Source organism: Strix uralensis, chromosome 11 (genome assembly GCF_047716275.1).
Source record: "Strix uralensis isolate ZFMK-TIS-50842 chromosome 11, bStrUra1, whole genome shotgun sequence".
Lineage (NCBI taxonomy): Eukaryota > Metazoa > Chordata > Aves > Strigiformes > Strigidae > Strix > Strix uralensis.
The window spans coordinates 25,903,428-25,925,474 of NC_133982.1; the positions used below are offsets into that span (position 1 = coordinate 25,903,428).

The window sequence follows — 22,047 nt, forward strand, 5'->3', positions numbered from 1 at the left end:
AGTATTTCTTTCTCTCCCCATCCCAAATTTAGAATTTTACACCCAAAACACAAATACTGCCAGAGGCCCAGAAACAGAATTCTCACTGTCACTGTGGTAGCAGGTTAAAATTCCAGCACTGTGTGCCCTTGCATTGCTACCGAGAGGCAGCTTTCTCTCGCTTGGAAGTTGAGATTTAAGGCTCTGATTGGGACACAAATCAGCTGCCTAGCCATCTAACTTACTGGACCTTAGCATCATGACTTTTAAAATACATTTTTGATCATTTTATGTATCTTGTCTCCATGATTGGAATCACAGTCTGCAAAGGTTTCTGGCCTTACAGGTAAAAGAGATAAAACTCCTAATAAAAGTTTTATATGCTGTTAATCTTTTTAATTAATTTTTGCATTGTACGATGCATATAGCATTAAGTATTCCACAAAATAATATCCTGCATAATAGTTTTCACAGGACTCCTGGAAAGGCCTGCAGGGCTCAGCAACAGCTTTACCAATTTTAATAATGGCTCATCCCAAACTTCTGCTAACGAATCTTTGTAGGATACCACTGAGTGACAACTGTTACTAAAAGAGGGAATTATACCAGAGTACTAAACAAAAGTACTCAAGAAATTTTTGTGAACTATGGCTCAAGCGATAGCAATTGTTATAATCTGGACTCAGTTCACCTATACAAGGAAATCTGTAACAAAAATTGTATGATGGCAATAATAAAAACTCTTAACTCTTGTTCAGTATGCAGAATCTACATTAAAATATTTCCACAGTAAATTTTCCTTCCTCTTAAAGAGTCTAATTTTAAAAAAATAATTAATGGAGTGTTTGACAAGAAGTCTAATTTCTAGACATAATTGCATGGAGGCAACTTTTGTAATCAATGTGCATTGCAGAGGTTTTAGAAGAAATCACTGCAGGCGTCCACTGTAAAACATGAGCTTAGAGAAATTCAGGATACACTTAAAATCAAAGCCTTTTAATACCATATCAACGAAACCATCAGACTCTTGCTTAGATGAACACACCTAGTCACTGTCAAAGCAACCAGTTCTTATGTGCTGCAAAAACAGGATTTCCTCTCAGCAGTTTTGGCTAAACTAAGGCTTTCAGGCAAAACCAGTAAAAATAAAACAACTCTATTTAGAAAAAAAAGGACACAATGGAAAAAAACAGAACCATATCTGAGAGGTAAGAGAAAAGGAAACAAGAAGAGGAGAGGGTGATTAAAGCAAAATATAGCTCCCAAGAACATATCCTTAAAAATTTTCCCAATATTTCCTCTAAAATACAAATTTCTTGGAAGTACAAAAATTTTAAGAGATCAGATGCCAAGTCACCACTCTTAGACTGAGACCTTTGGATGCTTAGTCCTATTCCTTGAATTGAACAAAGGCCACTTTGGTAGACTGACCTTTAATTATACTCCAGCTAGGCAGATTCCCCTACTTAACCGATGGGCTGCCTGGTCCCAGGTTTTCTCCTGGTCCCTTAGAAATAAAATTGAAGAAGAAAATGCTCTGCATCACAATGTTATAAGCAAGTACATGTACAGTTTTGAATTCTTTGATCTGTATTTCCTATTCAGCTCTTGTCCACCTCTTTCAGGGTAAGAGCAGACTTTGCTTTTCGCTAGAACTGCGCAGGAAAATATTTTCACATCCCAGGAATATTTTCCAGCCCAAACTAGATAAAAAGCCATAACCTGAAGGAGAAGCATTTAATCATCTTTTCTATAAAGATACTTTGTTATCAAAATCATCATTAAATCTTGTACTGGGAGAGACATAGAAGTGATCCACCCTCTATTTTCTCCATGCCGTTCATGATTTTATAGACCTCTATACCATATCACTCTTAGTTGTCTTGTCTCCTGGCTGAAGAATCCTAATCTATTTAGCTTCACATTTGTCATTATTCATTTGTCCCTTCCTCTATCTGATAACATCATATGAACACATATATTTCACCCAGGCAGTTTGTGACTATTCTTTTTGCTTTTAATATCAAGCAAAAGGAAATTTAAGTGTCAAATCAGGCATCTGAACACCTTGTCAGAAACCCTGGCCAAAAAAATTTACTCATGCATATATGTGAAAGGAAGCATTTTCATGAAGGGGAAATGTATTTTTTTCCAACATTTACCTGCTTTTAAATCTTACTTGAAACTATGAAAGTTTTGGTTAGGTAACAGATGGAGGAGAGATGATTATTTGTTAACATTAATTTACAGTAACAATTAGAGATCTAGATTAAGTGCTAGTTCAAAGCATTTCTGGAAAGACATACTGTAATGATTTTCCACTATGTTTCTTCATAAATTCAGATTAGGTCAGATTAAACCATTGGGGTACTATTTTCAATTCAGCAATTATGCATTTCACAAGTAGCACTTAAACTTTCATATTTAGAAGTATTTTACTTTACATGTGGAAACCAGGAGTACAGCATATTTGTTACTCTGTAAATAATGCAAGCTGTTCAATAGTTGTGTGGTTGGTGCCTCCTTCTGCACCCTTTTCAAGAGAGCAGAGAGATACTTGGATGTGTTGTTCTGCACAGGGCATCAGGCCAGAACCCAGCAGCTGAGTTCTAAACAAAGAGGCACTGCTGGTTTCTTTGTGCACTGGTTTCCCTGTTCCTTGCAACAACAGTCTCGCAAGCTTATTGATTATTGGTACTTAAACTCACATTTTTAATGGAGAACTAATATTTTTTAACTATGTCACAATGAAGGACAGAAAAGAGGTAAAAGTTATTTACCTAACTTAATCAGACAATAAAGAGATATCAAGCTTTTCAGAATCAGCATTCTTCCATTAAGATTTCACCTGATATAAAAAGACAAAAGGAACAGTTAACAGTTTGGAGGGTGGGTGTTACTTCTTTGCCTTCTGTTCTAACCATCACTTCAATACTTGATTCTAAATAAAGGAGATGTGAAAAATAAGTTTTGAAGTTTCACAGAGTAAAGAAGGTTTTTACAGGGAAGAGAAAGATTAGAAGAGTAAGGCACAAGAATCAAAGAGGTGATTCTCTGGAGAATTTTTGAGGCAATACAGTGTTCAAAACCAATGACAAACACAAATTTAGCAAGATACATACTCTAATACATGTAAATAATAAACAGATAATTTAGAGAAAAGCAAAAGGATAACCTACTATTTTTTGTCTCTTAAAGGATGGGTTAGATTGCATTTATTTCTCCCTCTTGAAACCATTAAATATAAATGCATTGATTCATAGGTGACTTAAGAGATATGTCTCTGAATAGGTGAGACACACAAGAGCAAGTGGAAACCAAAACATATTTGTTTCATCATATTTTCCAAGTTTTTTTAGCAAGACTTTTGTTTTGATGTTCTCATTTTATTCTCCAGATCCCCAAATACTCCCATTTAAGGCACTCTGAGGAACTGAAACTGTTTGTCTCTACCACCTGCCCAAATGCTTTCGAGAGAGGCAATTTCAAATAAACAGCAGCAGGAGATACATAAGTAGAGAATTTAAAATGAACTGACAAGGGTCTTTTATCAATTATTTTTATATAAGCAACTTCTGAGAGTAGGTTGGCACTTTTTATGTCTTAGACCACCAAGCAAACAAATTGTACCAAACAATGATCTGTACTGAATACTCTGAATATATTTTACAGTTCTTGTATATGCCATGAATTCACTGCTGGGTATTTCTTCATATTACCTTTCCTTTGGATAGCACTATAATAAAAAAAAAAAAAAAAGAGAGGGAGAAATATAATCTAGGTCTAAACTCCTTACTAACATTTTAATAACTTTTCTTAAAAACATGGTTCTGCTATTACTGAACAAGACATTACATTCTCTGCTTTCTCCAATTCCCTGCACCCAGAAATTAATTCTGAATAGAAGAAACCGGAAGATGATAGGGATATGGATCTCTGTTGACAGTTCTAACATTGTAGTTGCTAATCACATCTGCAAACAAATTTCCAAGTTCCTCACCCCTTCTGCAAATAGCCCAGGTAAATAAAGAACACAGACCTGGGAGGTCCAGGAATAGCTGAGCAGAACAACCTTCCCTTTGTTAAACTGTGGGATGAGTTTTTATGGATTATTTTAGACTACTGTGTCTTCCACACTACTTCAAAGCATGACAGCAGTGTCTGATAATAACAAGTTCAGGAAAGATCAGCTCTATTTAAACACCAGTATTTTGACACCAGGAAAAAAAAGAGATTTCTCAATGTTAATCACGTCTTAGTAAAGAATTGGAATTTTGACTTTTGATAGACATTGGATGGGTCTGATTTTTCAAAGGAAAACAAAAAGTATCCTCTGCACTTTAATGGTAAAGAATCATAGACACAATCATCCCCAATAACTAAGGAGCTAATTTTTGAACAGGCACTCACATGCACAGCTTCCACTGACGGTATCATTGCCTCACTAATGAAAACAGTGTACTAGCTCCAATGAATTCTTATACTAGCCTCTTGCTACACACATCTTTCTTCCAGTTCCAAAGAGTCACTAATGCCTCCCGCTAGTAGCATTATCTGGATGATTTGAAAGCCATGAAACACATAGGGAAGACAGTCAGTATGAATGGCATGGTTTTATATGCTCTCCTCTTCATGGATTTTTCAACAGAGGGTTAAAAGTATGTTAACAAGGATGCTAACAATGGTTAGTTAACAGCCTCTCTCTCCCTTTAGGGCTGTTTGGGTACAAACTACACTCATGGTGAGTTTGTTGACTTATCTTTGTCATGTGTGCATGAATATAAGACAGTACAAACATGAAATGAGAGCTCAGAAAACTATGATACTTTTCAGACAAAGAATCTGATGCTGAGAAAAGTAACACTTATTCATTTAAACTTGAACAAAAAGGGAAGCTTTTTCAAAAAAGTCTTTCTAAACAGACTATATTTTTTAATCCAATTGCTCTAGATTTTTCTTACTTGCTTGCTATTTTTTCATTCATTCTTTTGTGAGTGATATCTGCTTTCCATTTGGCAAGGTTAGCAAGTTAAAGAGAGTGAAAATACAAAGGAACTTCACAAGAACATAAGAATTTACACACAATGATAATATACCAAGAAATCAATAGACCTTAGTTTTGACTGCCTTATCTTGTCTGGGACTCTGGAGCAACCTAGATTTCCAAAAAAAACACTCCATGTTTTAGAGTTCTCAGCAATGTTTTTTTCTCCATGTTTTAGAGTTTGCAGCAAACAGCTTTGCCTAGAATGCACACAGTCTGGAGGTTATGACAGGCACTGCTAAACAAAGTAGAAGGGGTTAGTGAAGAGTATTTTCCATATCCAACAGGAACACTGACAACTATGCTTCTAGCAAGAATAGTGCTAAGGGAAGCATTTGTCGGATTGAGAGACCTTTACGCTTCCATGTCATGAGCTCTTCTTTTAAGTGATAAAAATAATCTGGCTATTGGAAATTAGAGGATTTTCCACAGTCCAAACAAAAAATGGTTAACATGTCACTGTCTTTGCTCAATTTCACAACAGAATTCTCTCATTCTGGGGACAATAGTTGTGCCACTTGTTTCTTAAATGTGTTGGATACTGGTCACACTAAAATAACAGCACAATACATAAGCACTCTTTTGGAAACACTTCCATATATGAAAAGAAGGAAAAGCCATCCAAAAGATACAGGAGATTTATTAAGCCTTTGACAAATCCGCTGATGAACATGAAGGGATGCTGCAGTAAGCCAGGTGTCTAGGTAGCAGGGTGTGTATGCATGCTTACCTGTATGATTTTTAAGTATCATGAACATACCAGCAGCCCAAAGTTCAGTTTCTGTTCAGGTTTACCTAATTAATTTTTCAATTGCCTATGGATTAGGTGAGTGTCATTGAAACATCCCCTTCAACCCTCTTCAGTGAGACCTTATTGAGAAACTCAAGAAGGATGCTGAACATTATTTTTCTTAGCCAGAAAAGGCCAATTTTAATCAAAGTTTTTATGCTGTACCGTAAGATGAGTTTAAAATATATGACATAGCAAATATTAAAATTTTGCTCTTAACATTATATAGTCCTACCATACTTTGTCCTCATTCCTGACACATCTTTAGACAAATTTTGTGGTGTGAAGCAGATATTTTGTAGTTGTATTTTCATGCCCAATAAAACATGACATAGAAAGAAATATATTTAGATTCTGGATCTCTCCCCCAAAAAAGCATATGATATTTCATGGTTTCAAACCCTGGCCAGTGTCCAGACCTTTGCCTAGTTTCCGGTAAAGTTTTTATTTACAAGTCTTAAAGCATTACTATCACATCTGAAAATTTCAGAAGAGACTCCAAAAATTCCATAGTTAAGAAAATCATATGCCTTCTCGTCTTTTGGGGTGATTCAGTCCAAGTCAGTCTCCTGGATTAACCTGCTTCTACAGGTAAATAGAAGATTTAGTTCAAATAATCTAAGTTTGGTCCATATGGAATTATCATTATTATTACTATTTTACAAGACTTCTTTTTACAGAAAAAAAAATTTCTTCCTGTTTACTAGGTTTCTCATTATTCTTCATATGCTCCTTTCATCTCAGTTTGGAGGTCACGTTATTAGAAGCAGGACGGGTATCACCTAAAGCAATAAACACTAATAATGCAAATATAATTAAATGTTAATAGTGAGAAACAATAACTGAACTCTTACCTTGCACATCCCAATGTGCATTGCATTCAGATGGCTACTAGACCTACTACCACATATGTAGGTGTGTCTCTCATTTTAAATTTTTTTTTTAAATCCCAATTAAAAAAAGTTTCCTTTTGTTCAACTGGGTATTACTCTTTTGGTTTTACTTTTCAGTAAGAAAACACAGTTATCTCTGGTCAAATCTAAAAGTGTTGTGGTTTGTCTGCCAAAATTAACCCCAAAATGTTTTACAAGAAACTTTGCTGTATTACAGTTAAGTGGTATTTACAAACCTGGCCTTCACTGCACCTCATAGAAATACCGTTAACACAAAGTAAGGAAAGGTGAAGTGCTGAATCTCCTCCAGGGTAGCAAGGAGTCACAACAACATTTCTTGCTCATGATTACCACGCTGCTCTGCGTGAAGGTAATTTATGGTAGCACATGGATCAGTATGGCCATGTTGCACTGCCTTTCCTGAAAGAATTCATGTTAGAGTAGAATCTACAGAGAAAAAGGAAATTAAGTCAGCAACTCACTCAGCTGGGTAAGGGCTAATTTTCCAAAGAGAAACTCTCTGGAGTTTCAGAATGATCTTGGCACTCCTAGCTGCAACTAGCACGGGAAAATTTTTTGCAGTTTTATTTTGTTGTTTTTTAACTGACTTATGAAACTTTCAATCACGTCAGTGAGTCACTGGTATGACATTTTTAGCAAGAGTCTGTTGTAGAAGCCAAGCTCTTCACTCGATTTCTTTCTCCAAGTCATTACATGGATTAATGGATTGAAGCAGTTTTTTGTCTAATAATACAACAGATTCTACTGGAACTTTTAATTTTTGACAGCCATTAAGAAGAGTTCAAACTGTATTTTTAATTCTCTCAGACTTACTGGCAAGCCAAAAGCTCACCCATTAAAGCACCACAGCACTTTCACAGTTGATGTGTAAAGAAAAGAGCTATTTAACAGACTTGTTTTCTGTAGGATGTACAAACAATACGAAAAGTGACAAAGTGCCTTTGCAATGCACAAGCACCAAGAGAGCAAAAAGAAAATGAAAACAAGGCATAAAACAAAGAAAGGATGTGTACAATGGAACAGGCACAAGTTACTTTTTTTCTTTTCTTTTTGTGCTAAAAAAATAACACAATGCTTATCTTTGTGTAGAGACTACTCTCCAAAGCCTGAATAAGCAGCAGGTGAAGAATATCAACATCATTAAAACTCTTTCCAATTTTCAGTTAACTAGATTCACTTTCTCCTAATATTACTTTCTTCAGAACCTAAATCCTCTCTCAGCAAAAAAATCCAACAAAAATGCTCTTCTGTAGATGCTGTAACAAAGAAATGATCAGACTTAGTCCTAGCTAGCTATCACAGTTAAAAGCATCATTAAAGAAAAATGTGAGACACTGAAGCTAAGAATTTTCATAACCAAACTTTCACTAACTTTGAAGTTTTTTAATTCCAGCTCTTATAAAAGGCTGAACAACTTCCTACAATAATTCCTAGCACATAACATTCCCTGGAGTTACTTGGAATGTACAATAAGTAGGGACAAATAGAAAACAGTGTACATCCAGTGCAGTTCAATTTGGGAGTTTTCTTGCCAGATCTAGCATTCACTTAGACAATTTAATATGCTGTTTGTATCATCTCTTATTATTATACTAAAAGAAAACCTTGAATAAAGTTTGTAACAAGGCTGACATATGGCAAAAATACAGTCTGATCTAAAACCAGCATTAGGGTTCTTTGTACTGTGCATTATAAGATGTTATTACTGCAAATATATAAATATGGGTGTTTCCCATCACTAAATACACTTGCAGGATAAAGGCTCACCAGTAAATGTATCAGAAGTACCTTGGAAATAATCAAAAATCTTACCAAGACAACAATGTCATAGAACCTCAGGATACATTTGCAGATGTAATACAGAAACAAATATGCTATGAGTTTAGATGTTTTCTGAAAACATCTACAGACAGAAGAACTGTGATGTACAAAAAAAAATTAAATGTCCTGACTTAGAAGATAAAATACAATACAATATTTCTAATATTAATGTTATATTAAGGAACTTGTATGCAAGAAAAATATAAGAACTAAAATTTAACTAGTGTGAGTTCTGTTCCAACACAGATAATTTTATTTTTCAGTAAATAAAGTACTTCATTTTCACCTCTGAGAATACTTCATTATTTGTTTAGGTCTGATTAAAACAGAGGCCTCCTCCCTGACAGTTGTAGCAGTGCTGCTGAGCAGCGCTTGCAGTTTGAATTGGTATCACGACTTGGTAACAAGAGCTACGCACCCTGTTCTGTGTGTGGTTAATAAGTGCCTAAACTTACTGGCTTTAACATACTCTCTCTCTACCGAAAACATCTTCCTTGATGCATCTTGGAATTACATTTTCCTTTCTCACAGCCAAATCACAGTAGTGACTCATAGTCAGTTTTGTTATTGATTACTACAGTCAAGTCTTTTTACCCTTGCGTCACTTCCAATTTATGAGCCCCATTTACAGAGAAATTCCTATCAACTACATGACCTTGCACTTCATAGCATGAGATTTCTATCTATTTCTGTTGCTGTATTTTCAAGGTCATTTAGCCCTTAGCGTTTAACATTTTGGTCTCCTCAGTATTAGCAAATGCCTCCCAAACTTTGTCAGTCTTGTACCTTTCCTGCCTGCTGCTTTAAAGAAAATATTAAAACAAGATCAGCCAAAAAACAACCCCCAAGAAACTCCATTAGTAAACTCTCTCTATTCTAAAAGTTTCCTTTCCAGCACAAAGAACTGTAACCTCTCATTTGCCTAGTGCATCACACCCCAACTTTTCTTCTACTGATCTCCATTTCTTCTAGCTTAAGTAATAATTCATGATATGGATTATTTTCAGATAAATAAAATAAACAGTCTGAAGTCTTATTAGAAAAAAACACCGGGCTTGCATGTCACAATGTACTTTTCGTAAGCTTCTGCTTTATTTTACTCCATTTTTCAGCAATTTCTCTATATTCATGCTTTTCCTTCTAAGCTCATAATGTTGATAAGACCACAGTTCACCCTGCCCACGCTTGCTTAAATACAGATACCATCCCAGGTAATTAATAGACATTTTTGAAAATGCTGTCCTATACGTACCAAGTTATTTTATCTAAAAATGAAACCACCAAAAATATTACAACTTAAACAAGAACATTTCATCTTGCCTTTTTAGAGAAAAAGAATCATTTACGATGTGGTCTAATGGTTTTAAGCAGTCACCTAAGTCTCTAAGCAGAGTTATAACCCTGAATAAAATGGGTTTTTTAGTGTAATAATGCTTGCTCAGCAATTACTAGCAAATGCACATTAGTAAAATATGCCCTGCAGAGTTAATAGCCTATGAATGTGCTCGCTTGTGCATGCACTAACACTGTAAAGTCACAACACCTCTACTGTGCTTTTAGAATACTTATGCATTCTATAAGGGCCTCAAGTAGAAGGGTCAGTATTTCCCATGTAATTGTTATTGCTCAAATAGATGGACTCAGAGGCAAACTCTCAAAAAGATCACTTTTTTTGACACAAAATGTACAGCTTAGGGCCCACCTGGACTAGGCAGCAATTAGAGTTTCAATCTTACTAATTCACTCTGTTTTACAAACTGTGTTTCACTAGTAACTTCTTCAGCTTTTAGATTCCATCCTATTATGACCGTTGTTATGAATTTCATTTCAGAGGCACTGGGATCACAGAGTCAGCACACTAGAACAAAGAAAGATCAGCAAAACTTAGAAACCAAATTTCGACTCTATAGAGATACAACTGAAGAAGGCTGTCAGATTTTTTTTAATCAGTTGGAGACTCTTGACAAATGCAGTTTCAATGCCTCTCTTCCTCTGGTGATGATAGTCCATGGCTGGTCGGTATGAACTCACATTTTATTTTTAATTTAAACTACATCTGATTTGATATACTTTCCTTCTCATTATGCTAGTGCCAAAAGTAACTTCAGAAGAAAGGTTGTGATTAGAAAGATGGTGGATTTCCCTGGTAGCAATCATGGCTAGAAATAATACAAAGTGGATATTCCCCACTGAGATCCTGAAGGAACAGTCTACAAGCAATTTTTCATATGGGAGTCCCATGCCAAGGATTAGATTCGGCCCTGGTTTAAAGCCAGCAGAGTTCGAACAAGTAGCTGAATTAATGTGCTATGCCTCCAGAGGACTGAATACCAGTTTTATTTCTCTGATATGTTCACTGCCAGATATTTACAGACTTATTGAAAAGAAGTGCGCACAATCTCCCCACATCTTTCTCACAGATACATCTTTAAAGAGAACTTCTCTATAAGTCCCTTCAGCGGGAAATGAAGCCTCCAACGTCAATGAATTATCACTGCACTCTTTCAGTTAAACTGTAAAAAAAAAAATCCACCATGAAAGCCTTTCTCAAAAGCATTGCAGTACTAAGAGTGACTTTTGATCAGCTTCTCAGTTGAAAAACAAACAAAAGAAAAGGCAGGACAATAAATAATGTCATTTTAACAGATCCTTGATTCCCATAGAACCAACGCCATCACATAAGGTGGCAAAAGGGATCTTTCTTGTACATCTTCAAATATGTAGAGAAACTTTGAGCAACACCCTTGATGCAGATAACTCTCTTAGCAAATAACAGCAGAGCTGACTTTGGATGAAATATTGCCCTAGATTTCTTTAGCCAAGCCTCCCATTTGTTCAAAACCTACACTCTCCTTAAAGACAAACCATGGACCTGAGGCTGCTGTCACTGAAGTTTATCATTCATATTAACTTAATCTGCAGAGGTGTTGGGCTCTTAGAGCGATATGTATGGAAACTCAGAACTGAGACTCCCAAATTCTCTTAAAACACCAGAAGATATAAGGATGTTCTACCAGTTGAGGAAATACGTGCAACTAGAACAACAGTTAAATCTGATAGATTAAATCATAATTCGGGTCCATCAAATCAAAAACAGTCTTTGATGCTAGTAAGGAAATTCTGATTTTAAAAAAAGAATGACTCAAAAAATCAGATCTCAAAAAATGGAAGGCTGAAGAAGGTAGATGCCCATTGGTCTGCAATCCTCCAGCTTCCCTCCATCTCTAACCCTTTTAGCTTAAATTTACAGGGACAGCTGCTCTTGAATCAAATCATAAGTTTTCTGGGAATTTCTGTCATTCTTTTTAATCAGTAATACCAATTATCTCAGTAATACCAATTATCTCAGGATGAGTGAAAATATTGAGGGACATCATTTCACTGATAAGAGTTCGTATTACAAGACATAAATTGTTATGCAGTTCTTATATTGATTCTTAATTCTTTGTCCACCAAAACCCAAAGATTCTCAGCACTGAAGCATGACGAAGCCCCTAGAATCTAGTTGTCAGCATTAAGCCTTTCTTGTTTATACTACATTTTTTGTTTCCATGAGCTTTTCACAAGAAATATTTGTCAGAGTCTGCTTTCCCATAAGAATGTTTTGTTTGGTTTTGGTTTTTGTTTTGTTTTGTATAAAACAGGTGGATGGAATGTTAGAAGGTTGGATTTGGAAAATGGCAGCAGCTCTGAAGTCTCAGCATAAACAAATTAATGTGATCATTGCAGACTGGCTTACATTTGCTCACCAGCACTATCCTATTGCTGTACAGAATACACGCCACATAGGACAGGAGATAGCAGACTTCCTGGAATGGCTGGAGGTAAGAGCCCCCAGGTCGACACATGTTTCTCTGGAAAAGACCTATTTACCTGTTCTCATACTTCTACCACCTTTCTGAAATACTATGCTGGTTAATGCTGTTCATTTCAATCACTTATATGTTTCTCTAATACATTGCAAATTTTTCTTCCATAAACTTTCATACGCCTTCATAAACCTTTCATCACGCAAGAGAAAAAAGCAAGTGGTCTTGTTTATTAAAATATTTTGATATATCTTTAGAGGAGAGATAATTTCATGCTACTTTAGCTTTTCAATTAGCATGTGTGCAGATCACTTTGAAAGCAGGCACACATTTTCATTTGCAAGTGGTTAGTTCAGTAAAATGGGTTTCTGTTATCTGTGCTTAATTTCTGGTTTTACTGCAGAATTCAAGCATGACATAGTATCTGATATTTGCCTCAGGTCCCCAAAGATTATTCTAAAATAATAGCTTAGAGATTCAGAATGTAAAGCAAGACCTTTTAAGAGGACAGACATGTCTCACAAAGCAGATGAGATGGAGGTAACAGTGAGTACAGAGGCACAGTAGTGTAGTGACTACTTATCAGAACTCCTGCTGTATGGGGGGCAGTGGCCATGGCTGGATGAAAAAGGCTGCAGACAAGTCTGCAAGGGATCACTGGTCTCCAGCACCATTTAAGAAAAGGTGGAAAGCAAACACTACAATGAGAATCACTTGTACTAACCAGGCACCCTAAACAACTTTTATTTCATCTATCTCTAGTACTAATTTAAGCTACCTAATTTGAAATGAGATTACACTTCTGTACTTCACAATGAATTTCTGAATACATTAACTTAAATATGGTGAGGCCTAAGGTGGAAGGGAAATACACTGCAAAGCTAGGAGGTTTGTAGCAAATACCCTTGAAGGGCTAAGGTGCTGTCAGCAGGAATGGCAGGGCTAGAAGAAGTCATGAGATACCATGCCCAGTTAGGGACAACAGGCAGAAAAGAAAAGGTAGAAGAGACAGAGTCACTATTTTTTGTTGTGATGTTACAACAAACCTTCGCACTTGGACAAATTTAAGCTGCTGGAGCCTAAAGTCATTATTCTGAAGCTGTTTAATTATTGAATGAATCAAATGGTGGACTTTGTTCAGTTCCCAGGAGGACACACCACACTGTCAACAATAAAGACAGTCTGTGATTTCTCCAGTGCCAGCAAACAAATCAAGGCTTGAATAAATGACTCCTTGCTCCAGCACTGTAGGTAGCTTCTCTCATACCATGATATGTTCCAGGATTTAAACATACCATAAATTTTCACAGCATTCAGTTGAGCATGTTCAAGCAGTAAACCTTCCTTCTGTTGAGAAGGGCCCATCCTGAGTTTAGCAGTTAAAAAACCCTGCATTCCCACTGTCATAACTATCTTTCCGCTGTGCTTCTGTCTGCTTACAGGCAGGCACATATTTGAAATATCCTCAATGAACGTAACAAAAACTGCAGTGCTGTGCAACATTTTAACGAAGAATAAAGTACATCTTAGCACTCTTAGTCCAAGAGTTAATAGGGCATGATCAGTAGCAATCTCAGTAACATTCATTTTAATAACACCTGCCAAGAAAACTGGTCAGATCTTGTGATTGTAAGAGCTGCTTTTCTCAATAGAAGTCGCCAAGTTTCAGCTCATCTTTACAAGAGACAGGTATTGAGACTGCAAAGCCACTCCATCAGGACAGGCAATATCCACAATGAAATTAAAACAGAGGTTTGTCTTTCCTGCAAGAAAAATATGCCACATTTTTCCTTACAAGTCAGAAAAACTTCGAGCCTTGCAGCTCAGGTGAAATGCTTAAGGTCTAGATAGTATTGATTAGGCAGAAAGGCAGGCCTGAGGCCAATTCTGATTCAGTAGGTTTGTTTCAGATCAGATACTCAATTTTGTGCAAATCAGTCCAAGCAATGTCATTGCCATATCACTTAACATGTCTGATCAATGATTTGATACTTTGGCTTCTAAATTTGGCTTGTGCTAGTATCTCAGGCAAAAAAAGCAAGGCACTTTCTATAGAGGATTGTTTTACACTGAAGTCAAAGGACAGATATCCATTTTATAGTCATAGGAATGTCAAATGCTGCAGACAAAAGGCAATGCACATTTGCATCACTTGCAACAAACAGCACCAAAAATCCTACTATCCATGTTGATGGTTTTTCTGAGCATAGTGCATAAGTAGCAGTGCAAGGAATAAAAAGGGGGCAAGGAATAACATTCAGCCAGCAAAGAAATTTAGTGCATGATTCATGCACCTCATTTGACCTCCATCATCAACATACACATTTATTGTGTTATAATTCATGGCATTCCTAGCTTGTAGTATTTCACTGTATAGTTTTCAAATTTTCTGCATCTAAATCAAGCTGCCACTATCTTCCAGGAATCCATTCAATTTTCCAGAAGCAATGCTCATCTAATTGGGTACAGCCTAGGAGCTCATGTTTCAGGATTTGCTGGAAGTTACATCAGCGGTACGAACAAGATCGGAAGAATTACAGGTAAAGACTTATAACTTTAAGAAATGTAACGGTCAACTAATTTAAATTACATAGATGTTTGACATACCAATGTCATGTTACTATTTAGCTGTTGAATAGCAAAGTTTGCCACAGTTTAGAAGTTTCATCCCATTGGTTTAGAAAACAGATTTAGAAAATTTAATGAAAACACTTTTCAAGAAGAAGTATCATAGTACTTCTAGCTTTGATCTTTCCTACCTCAGTACAAATTATGACATACAAACATGGGACTACAAATCATAAACCAAAGATTCAAGTTGCAAGTTGCTTGAATTTATCTTGCATCCATTCCCAGTAGCACCTTAAACTAAATGTTAACCACTAACCTTGGATCTTTGGTCACTATCTTGACCCAAAGCCATTCAAATACACTGTGCATTGCTAGCAACTCATTTTAAAAAGAAAATTACATTGAGGAAATTGTCTAACTGTGCTTGAGCTTTCAATTGTGGTTCATCACTCACACAGTGAAGTCAGTTTTCCTGTGGCAAAAATGATAGTCCTGGATTACATTTTACAAGAAGCATATCATTAGAGTATTCCTAATAGATGCTTAAAGTAAACAAGGTTAACCATAACACTTGATTGTTTTGACTAGTGGCATTTTGAACCTTCTGTAGTGTTTTGTAACTGTACTAATTGTGAGTTTAATGAAGATACATTTATAAGGTTATTGATACACTGTATTGATTCTATATAAACAGAAGTGCATTTTACATGAGGCCCATATCAGCTACGTTTCGCTTTAATCTGATTTGGGAGTGAGGCAAATATGTATGACTGTAATTTGAAGTCCCAATTCTGATCTTGGATTCATTGCCACATACCATAGTTCCTTATACGATCAGCTCTTGTGACAGTGCCTGCATGCCAAGAAGCTGATTTTACACAATGTGCTGTCATATTACACCTGTATACACTGAAGGACTTTAGTTCATCAGCACTGCCTGTTCAAACCATATTAGTACATCAAACCTCAATAATGAATAAGTAAAAAACATTAAAACACATTATTTATTGTAACAGCTATATGCATTCTTCAGCAAAAATTTCCAGACTTGTAACAATAAGCTACAAAAATTCATAGTGACAAAAGCTATTAAAAATAAAAGGAAATGTATGCCTTCGGGGTGAGATCCCTCCTTGTAGCCTGTGTTAGTTGGTTGTCCAGTTACATCTATGCATCTATGTTAGTCCATAAAACCAACTGAAGAATCGCAAATTTAGAAGCTTGTCCTCAAAACTAAAGGCAGTTTTAAACTACACAGGTAGTCCTTTTCCATAAATCAGTTCCCAACCAAAAAGAATACCATACAAAAATATCTAGCAAACTATAAATCAGCAAGAGTCCCTAAGTGGAGTATTATTTTCCTGAATACTGTAATAATTTGCCTTGAAGACCTTTAAGGTTGAAAAATTATTATGAAACTTCTAATAGACATACAGCTCTCTTAAGCAACAAGTGAAGCTTTATAAAGTTTCAGGTCCCAAATGTGGGCTAAAAGTCAACCTTGTTGTGGGACTGTTGTCTTCAAAAGGGCCTCTGAAACGCATGACCTCTAGAGTATGAAAGAACAAAATTAAGTAAACATCCCTCAAGTGACAAAGCAGTAGTGAGCATGGTTTGTCCATAACAAACACATCTATCTCTGGGCCTGTGTCCTTGCGCATGCAGCAGTTACTGTTTATTACAATGTCTGTGTTTACCTTTTGGTGTAACCACGTACCCTTTGCAGGACAAGTGTTCCTAGCATTGCTTCTATCAGTGAAAGACCTTGTAAATGACCAGTGCTGTCTGTTTTTAAATATTTATCACAAACTTTTCTCATAACAGTAAAAGAACAGCCCATCTGCACTATATCACAACTGGATTATTTGCATTCATTGCAGGCCTTGACCCTGCCGGTCCCTTGTTTGAAGGAATGTCGCCAACAGACCGTTTATCTCCAGATGATGCAAACTTTGTAGATGCAATTCATACATTCACTAAACAGCACATGGGTCTTAGTGTTGGCATCAAGCAGCCTGTGGCTCATTTTGACTTTTATCCCAACGGAGGCACCTTTCAGCCTGGCTGTCACATCATGCACGTGTATAACCACATTGCGCAATACGGAATCACCGGTAAGAACCAACAGCACAAAACAGGAAGCATCATTGCAGCATCTCTGGGAAACTTCACATATCTCTATGGTCTTAAACAGTAACCTAATGGGAGTATTATCTCCCATTATATGTAAGGAAATTTCTTTTCCAGAAACTGGTTATGTGATTTTTCACATGTGTTGAGCTCAGACTGTTCTTACTGACTCCAGTAAGGAATCTGACTGCCTCGCACATCTGAAAATGAGGCCATGAGCGTCCTGCTGACAAGCACTTCTGAATAATTTCAAAGGTATTTGTTTTAGTGGTAGAGGAAATGAGAAAACTTATTCTAATTAAGCCAGATTCATCTAGTGTGCAATTAATTATTTCAAATCAAACAAAACACAGGGTTGTACTACTCACCTCCTTAGTTCACCTTTTTTCAACTCGCCATCCTTCAGCTGCACAGATGATGCCCTCTCTAGGAGCTGACTGCCTGCGTTCCAGGCTAGGTTTTATACATAGAGGTTTATTTCCAATGTACCTAAACATAAACGTATAGAGAAACTGATGCAACATACTGAAAAAAGGTAAGTACCGATGCACAGTAACACTAGAACTGTTCACTGAGAAACCCCAAGAGTACTGTTCACCCAGCACACTGCATTGCAAAAATATTTCTCAACTATCATCACACTATCTAAAAGTAGGCCTGACTTGTTAGCAGATAATTCATGACAAATGTGAAACCAAGCATCAGCTAAAAAGCTTATCAGTGAAGACATACAAAAACAGTCCATCATAATATATCCTGATTACACAGAAGAAAATAACTTTCATAATTTGATGACACTTAAGGAGGAAAAAGATACTTACTTCTTGTAAAAGCAGATCAATGCATTTAATAATTTATTGTATTTAATACATTTTTGGATCCTTTCCCCCCAATAATAGCTGCAAGCAATTTTCAGTTCAACATGAGTTTGTCACCCTGATAAGAACAAAATCTGATATTACCACGTAAGCATCCAAAAGACAACAGTGTTCAACCATTCAGAATGAGGCTGCTGTCTTTAATGTGTCATGATCTGAAAGACTGCATCTAGCTTCATACTGTATTTCATACTGACCAAAACACCCAGGACAATGAAATCAAGGTTCATAATTACAGTCCTAAACAGTCAGGCTAGAGAAGTTTAAGCAGCAAATTATTCAAATTTATTATCATGTGGGTTCAGCCAAAATATTTTTGGATGATCCTAAAGTCAGGTTGCTACAATTATGATTTCTGAGGCAAAATCATGACGTTTTACTAATAAATGGGGTGGGGGGAAAACAGTAACATATCTTTATATTTGGGTACTGTACTCCTCTGCAGTTGAAATGGTAAAGAGGAACAAGGACATGCAAAATCTTGTTGTTTGCATTTTTTCAGGTATCACTCAAACTGTGAAATGTGCTCATGAGAGATCAGTTCATTTGTTCATCGACTCTCTGCTTCACAACGATAAGCAAAGCACAGCATACTGGTGCAACGACATCAACACTTTCAACAAAGGAATGTGCCTCAGCTGTAGAAAGAACCGGTGCAACACACTGGGCTACAACGTCAGGGAAGAAAGGCTCCCCAAAAGCAGACAACTCTTTCTGAAAACAAGAGCACATATGCCTTTCAAAGGTTTGTGGGAATACTTCTTAGTCTCCAGATTGATCACAAAGTGTGAGAATGAGCCTAAGCTGTGTGATCCTGTTTACTCATTTATTAAAGCTCATAATATCTATAGGAATAATCAATTTGCTGAGACAACTGAGAATCCCAGCAGGCTGTCCTAATGCCCTTTCATCAAGATCCCAACTCTCAATATTTCTGTGGGAAAAAGCATGCTGGCCACAGGCTAAATGCAGATCTGAGGCCTCAGAGATGCTCAGGCTCCTGATCTACAGGATTTTCCTACACCTGGCCTGTGTGAGTTTGTTTTAACATATGCAGGCATGCAGCCAAGACAAAAAAGCAGCATAATTGCTCTGGGAGGCCTGTAAAACCTCCTGTTCCGAGTTTGCCCAAATTTTATCTGCAATTAGTCTACAAGATGACATATAAATTATTGCTTTTCAAACAATGGATAGACAACAGAACAGCATGGACTTTTACAGGGCAGGACTGCAGAACTAAAGTGACGTGACTGGTACTCTAGCTTTATCTCCATTAAATTACTTTATGGCGAGCACAAAGTAACAATTTTCTAAGCTCAGAAAGACAATCAATGTGGTTTCTTGCATGTATTACCAGACATACAGAGCGGAAGTAGTCTGACAGGGCAACAGGTCCGCTCTGCCAGTCTCCCATTACAAAATGGCCGAGGCCTGGCTGTTGGCTGGTTACAACTCGTCTGTCAGAGAGCCCATGAGGCAAGTGCTGCTGCTGCTGAACAGACACTCACCTGCAGGGGGAAGGTTCATGTATGTTTTAAAGCAAGAACCAGCAGGACTGTGTGGGTGCACGGCAGGGACGTGCCTCTCCCAAATGACTTTTGGTGCAGGGACCTTCAGTGCGTGGTGCTGCTCCTCCCTACCTCCTTTCCGGAGTCACCCATGAGGCATGTGGCGGGCGGCAGCGCGGTGCAGCGCGGGCAGGGCCCCTGCTCGGACCGCAGCCCCTCACCGCCAGCGGGGCCTGGCCCAGCTCCTCGCGGAGCGGCTGCCGCCCTTCCCACAGCCCCCTCAGCGGCACGGCCCTGCCCGGCCCCTCAGCGCTGAGGCAGCGCCGGGCCCGTCTGCCCCCGCGCTCCCCCACAGCAGCCCCGCGGCCATGGGGGCTGCTCAGCTCCTCACCCGCTGCCGGGCTGGCCCATTCTACCTGGCATAGCCAGCAAGGGGTGCCCCCGTTGTCGGGGGGCTCAGCCTGCTTGTCCGCCACCCGAGACATCGGGGTTGAGGAAGCCCTGGCAATGTCGATGGTGCCTCCCCCCATGCGAACTCAAGAGCTTTCCAGTCCTGAGGAGAAATGCTTAAAAATTCTGCTTGCATTACACATCTTATTTCCCCACGGTGTCCAGGACTCAACTGCAATATCACAGATTTTTAAATAATACAAAAATTCAGGTACTTTTAAAAAAATTTTGGAAGTCTTCCACTAACACAGCTACGAAGTACACGGTGATGAGTCCAGAAGGGTCTGCTTAGCCCTGACTGGTACTCAGAGCAGCTGAATCTGCTGGATCTCTTATACTTTTTAAAATGCCTCTGGAAGCTACTTGAAGTAGATTTAAAAATTCTAGAGCCCTTGTCTAGTTCCTGATGTAATTTTGCTGCAGTACAGTCACATCACTGTCAGAAGCAGGAAAGTAAATTGATCTGAGGACACAGCAGCCACTACCATCACACCTGGGCACAGAAACACCATTCCTGTGTTGTGTTCTTCTTTGGACACAGAGATAGCTGCAGCTTGTGGTAAAATATCTGTCTCTTATTGGCTTGATTTCAATTTAAAACATGTTGCATTTTTAAGCTTGAAACTGGTTTTGCTTCAAAAAAAGTCTTTGATGCATATGCAGATATCAGTGCCCCAGACAATGGTTTCCTTTCACAAAAGTTCCCAAACAAGGCAGCAACTGTGGGAGGGTGCATACAAAGTCATCTTTGTAACACTCGTAAAAAATGTTTGCAGATCATGCGAGAAGCCTAAACAGAAGAAATTTGAGAAACTCAGCATTACACTTCACAATCCTCTGCGTCTTTCACAAAATCTGACATTTCATCTTTCAAGTTAATGGCATTATATTCTGGAGCGTACATTAATCCAGTTCAAACAAAAACCAGTTGTTACAAAGAAGTTAACTTTTATAATAAAGCTGTGATGGGACACTGAGTCAGAGTTTTTATATGAATATTCTCACCTCACCTTTTTCCTTAAAGTGGGCATCATAACCACAGCAAAAGTCTAGGCTTTATCAGAACGTAGACTAGAACAATCAGTTTTTACATGGAGAGAAAGCTCAGCGAAAGGCGGGAGAGTAATAAATGCGATCTGTAAACAAGCGTCTCTGCCAACTTCGTCCTCAGCTGCTTTGCAACAAAGAAGCAGCCATTTTGTTTTCTACTGAGTGGCACCTTTTCAAAAGAAAACACTTTGTTCACTTATATACAATAACTATAAAACTACAACTAAAAGATACAGCTTTTCTAGCAAATATCTTCCATTCTGAACTCCCACAGCTGCCCCCCCCCCCAAAAAAAAAAATCTATCTGTGCTAGCAGTACCGTGGAGACATTCTCAGATGTAGTGAAGCCTGAAGTGCATGAGGAGAAGAAATGAGGAAAGAGCATCTTTCTACTCAAAAACTAACATGCAATAATGATTACCAGAACAGTTTCCCATGTGTAACTTGACCAGATTACAAGGATAAATACAACACCCCTAATTCTTCCAAATACTCTGTGGTCTTCATTAATAGAAATTGCTTAGGATTTTCTTAATTAACACAAATCCATCAGTTTTGTCAAGAAGGTGGCTGGTAAAATCATCAGACAGAAGAGTTTTGGACATTCAAATCTAGCTGACAATATCTGTGTGCACATGGCCTCTAACTATGTTGAGTGGGGTTTTTTTCATAACTTATTAAATGTCAAACTGCTCATAATCAGTACACAGATGATTTCTTAGGCATTCTTCATTCTGACCATATTCAGTTGGAAGACTTTCCTAAACGCTGTTCCTCTAGAAACCCACCAAATCTCAAAATATTAATGACATCTTTCTTATAGTAATGTGCTTGAACAAAGTCATATTGTTAACGGATGCACATTAAGCACAGTGTATCATTATGCAGTCAAGGAAAGTTTGCGAGTCATCTGTTTTGCAGGGTAATTTTCTAGCTGATCAGAGAAAAAGCCTGACTGTTGCATAAGGTCTTCAAACTGTATCATACACCTCTAGCCATGCCCAGTCATAAGGATTTGTCTGGTGATTAGATGGAGGGCTTGCCAGAAATTCTAACAATTAAACTTCAGAAAAACTGAAATATTTCCCATGGAAGAATGTTTT

The 22,047-nt window shown here is 37.6% G+C and overlaps 1 protein-coding gene across 2 annotated transcripts in view; it reads left to right on the forward strand.

The window, feature by feature from the left end:
• The window catches only part of LIPC (lipase C, hepatic type), a 63,676-nt gene that overhangs the window by 36,368 nt on the left and 5,261 nt on the right, over nucleotides 1-22,047 (forward strand). The window contains exons 3-7 of one of the 2 annotated variants that reach the window (XM_074880173.1): nucleotides 10,380-10,567; nucleotides 12,193-12,372; nucleotides 14,780-14,897; nucleotides 16,809-17,042; nucleotides 18,439-18,681. In XM_074880173.1, the coding sequence (XP_074736274.1) occupies nucleotides 10,380-10,567; nucleotides 12,193-12,372; nucleotides 14,780-14,897; nucleotides 16,809-17,042; nucleotides 18,439-18,681 (963 nt within the window). The remainder of the gene's footprint in view (nucleotides 1-10,379; nucleotides 10,568-12,192; nucleotides 12,373-14,779; nucleotides 14,898-16,808; nucleotides 17,043-18,438; nucleotides 18,682-22,047) is intronic. The other variant, XM_074880174.1, reaches the window with a different exon arrangement.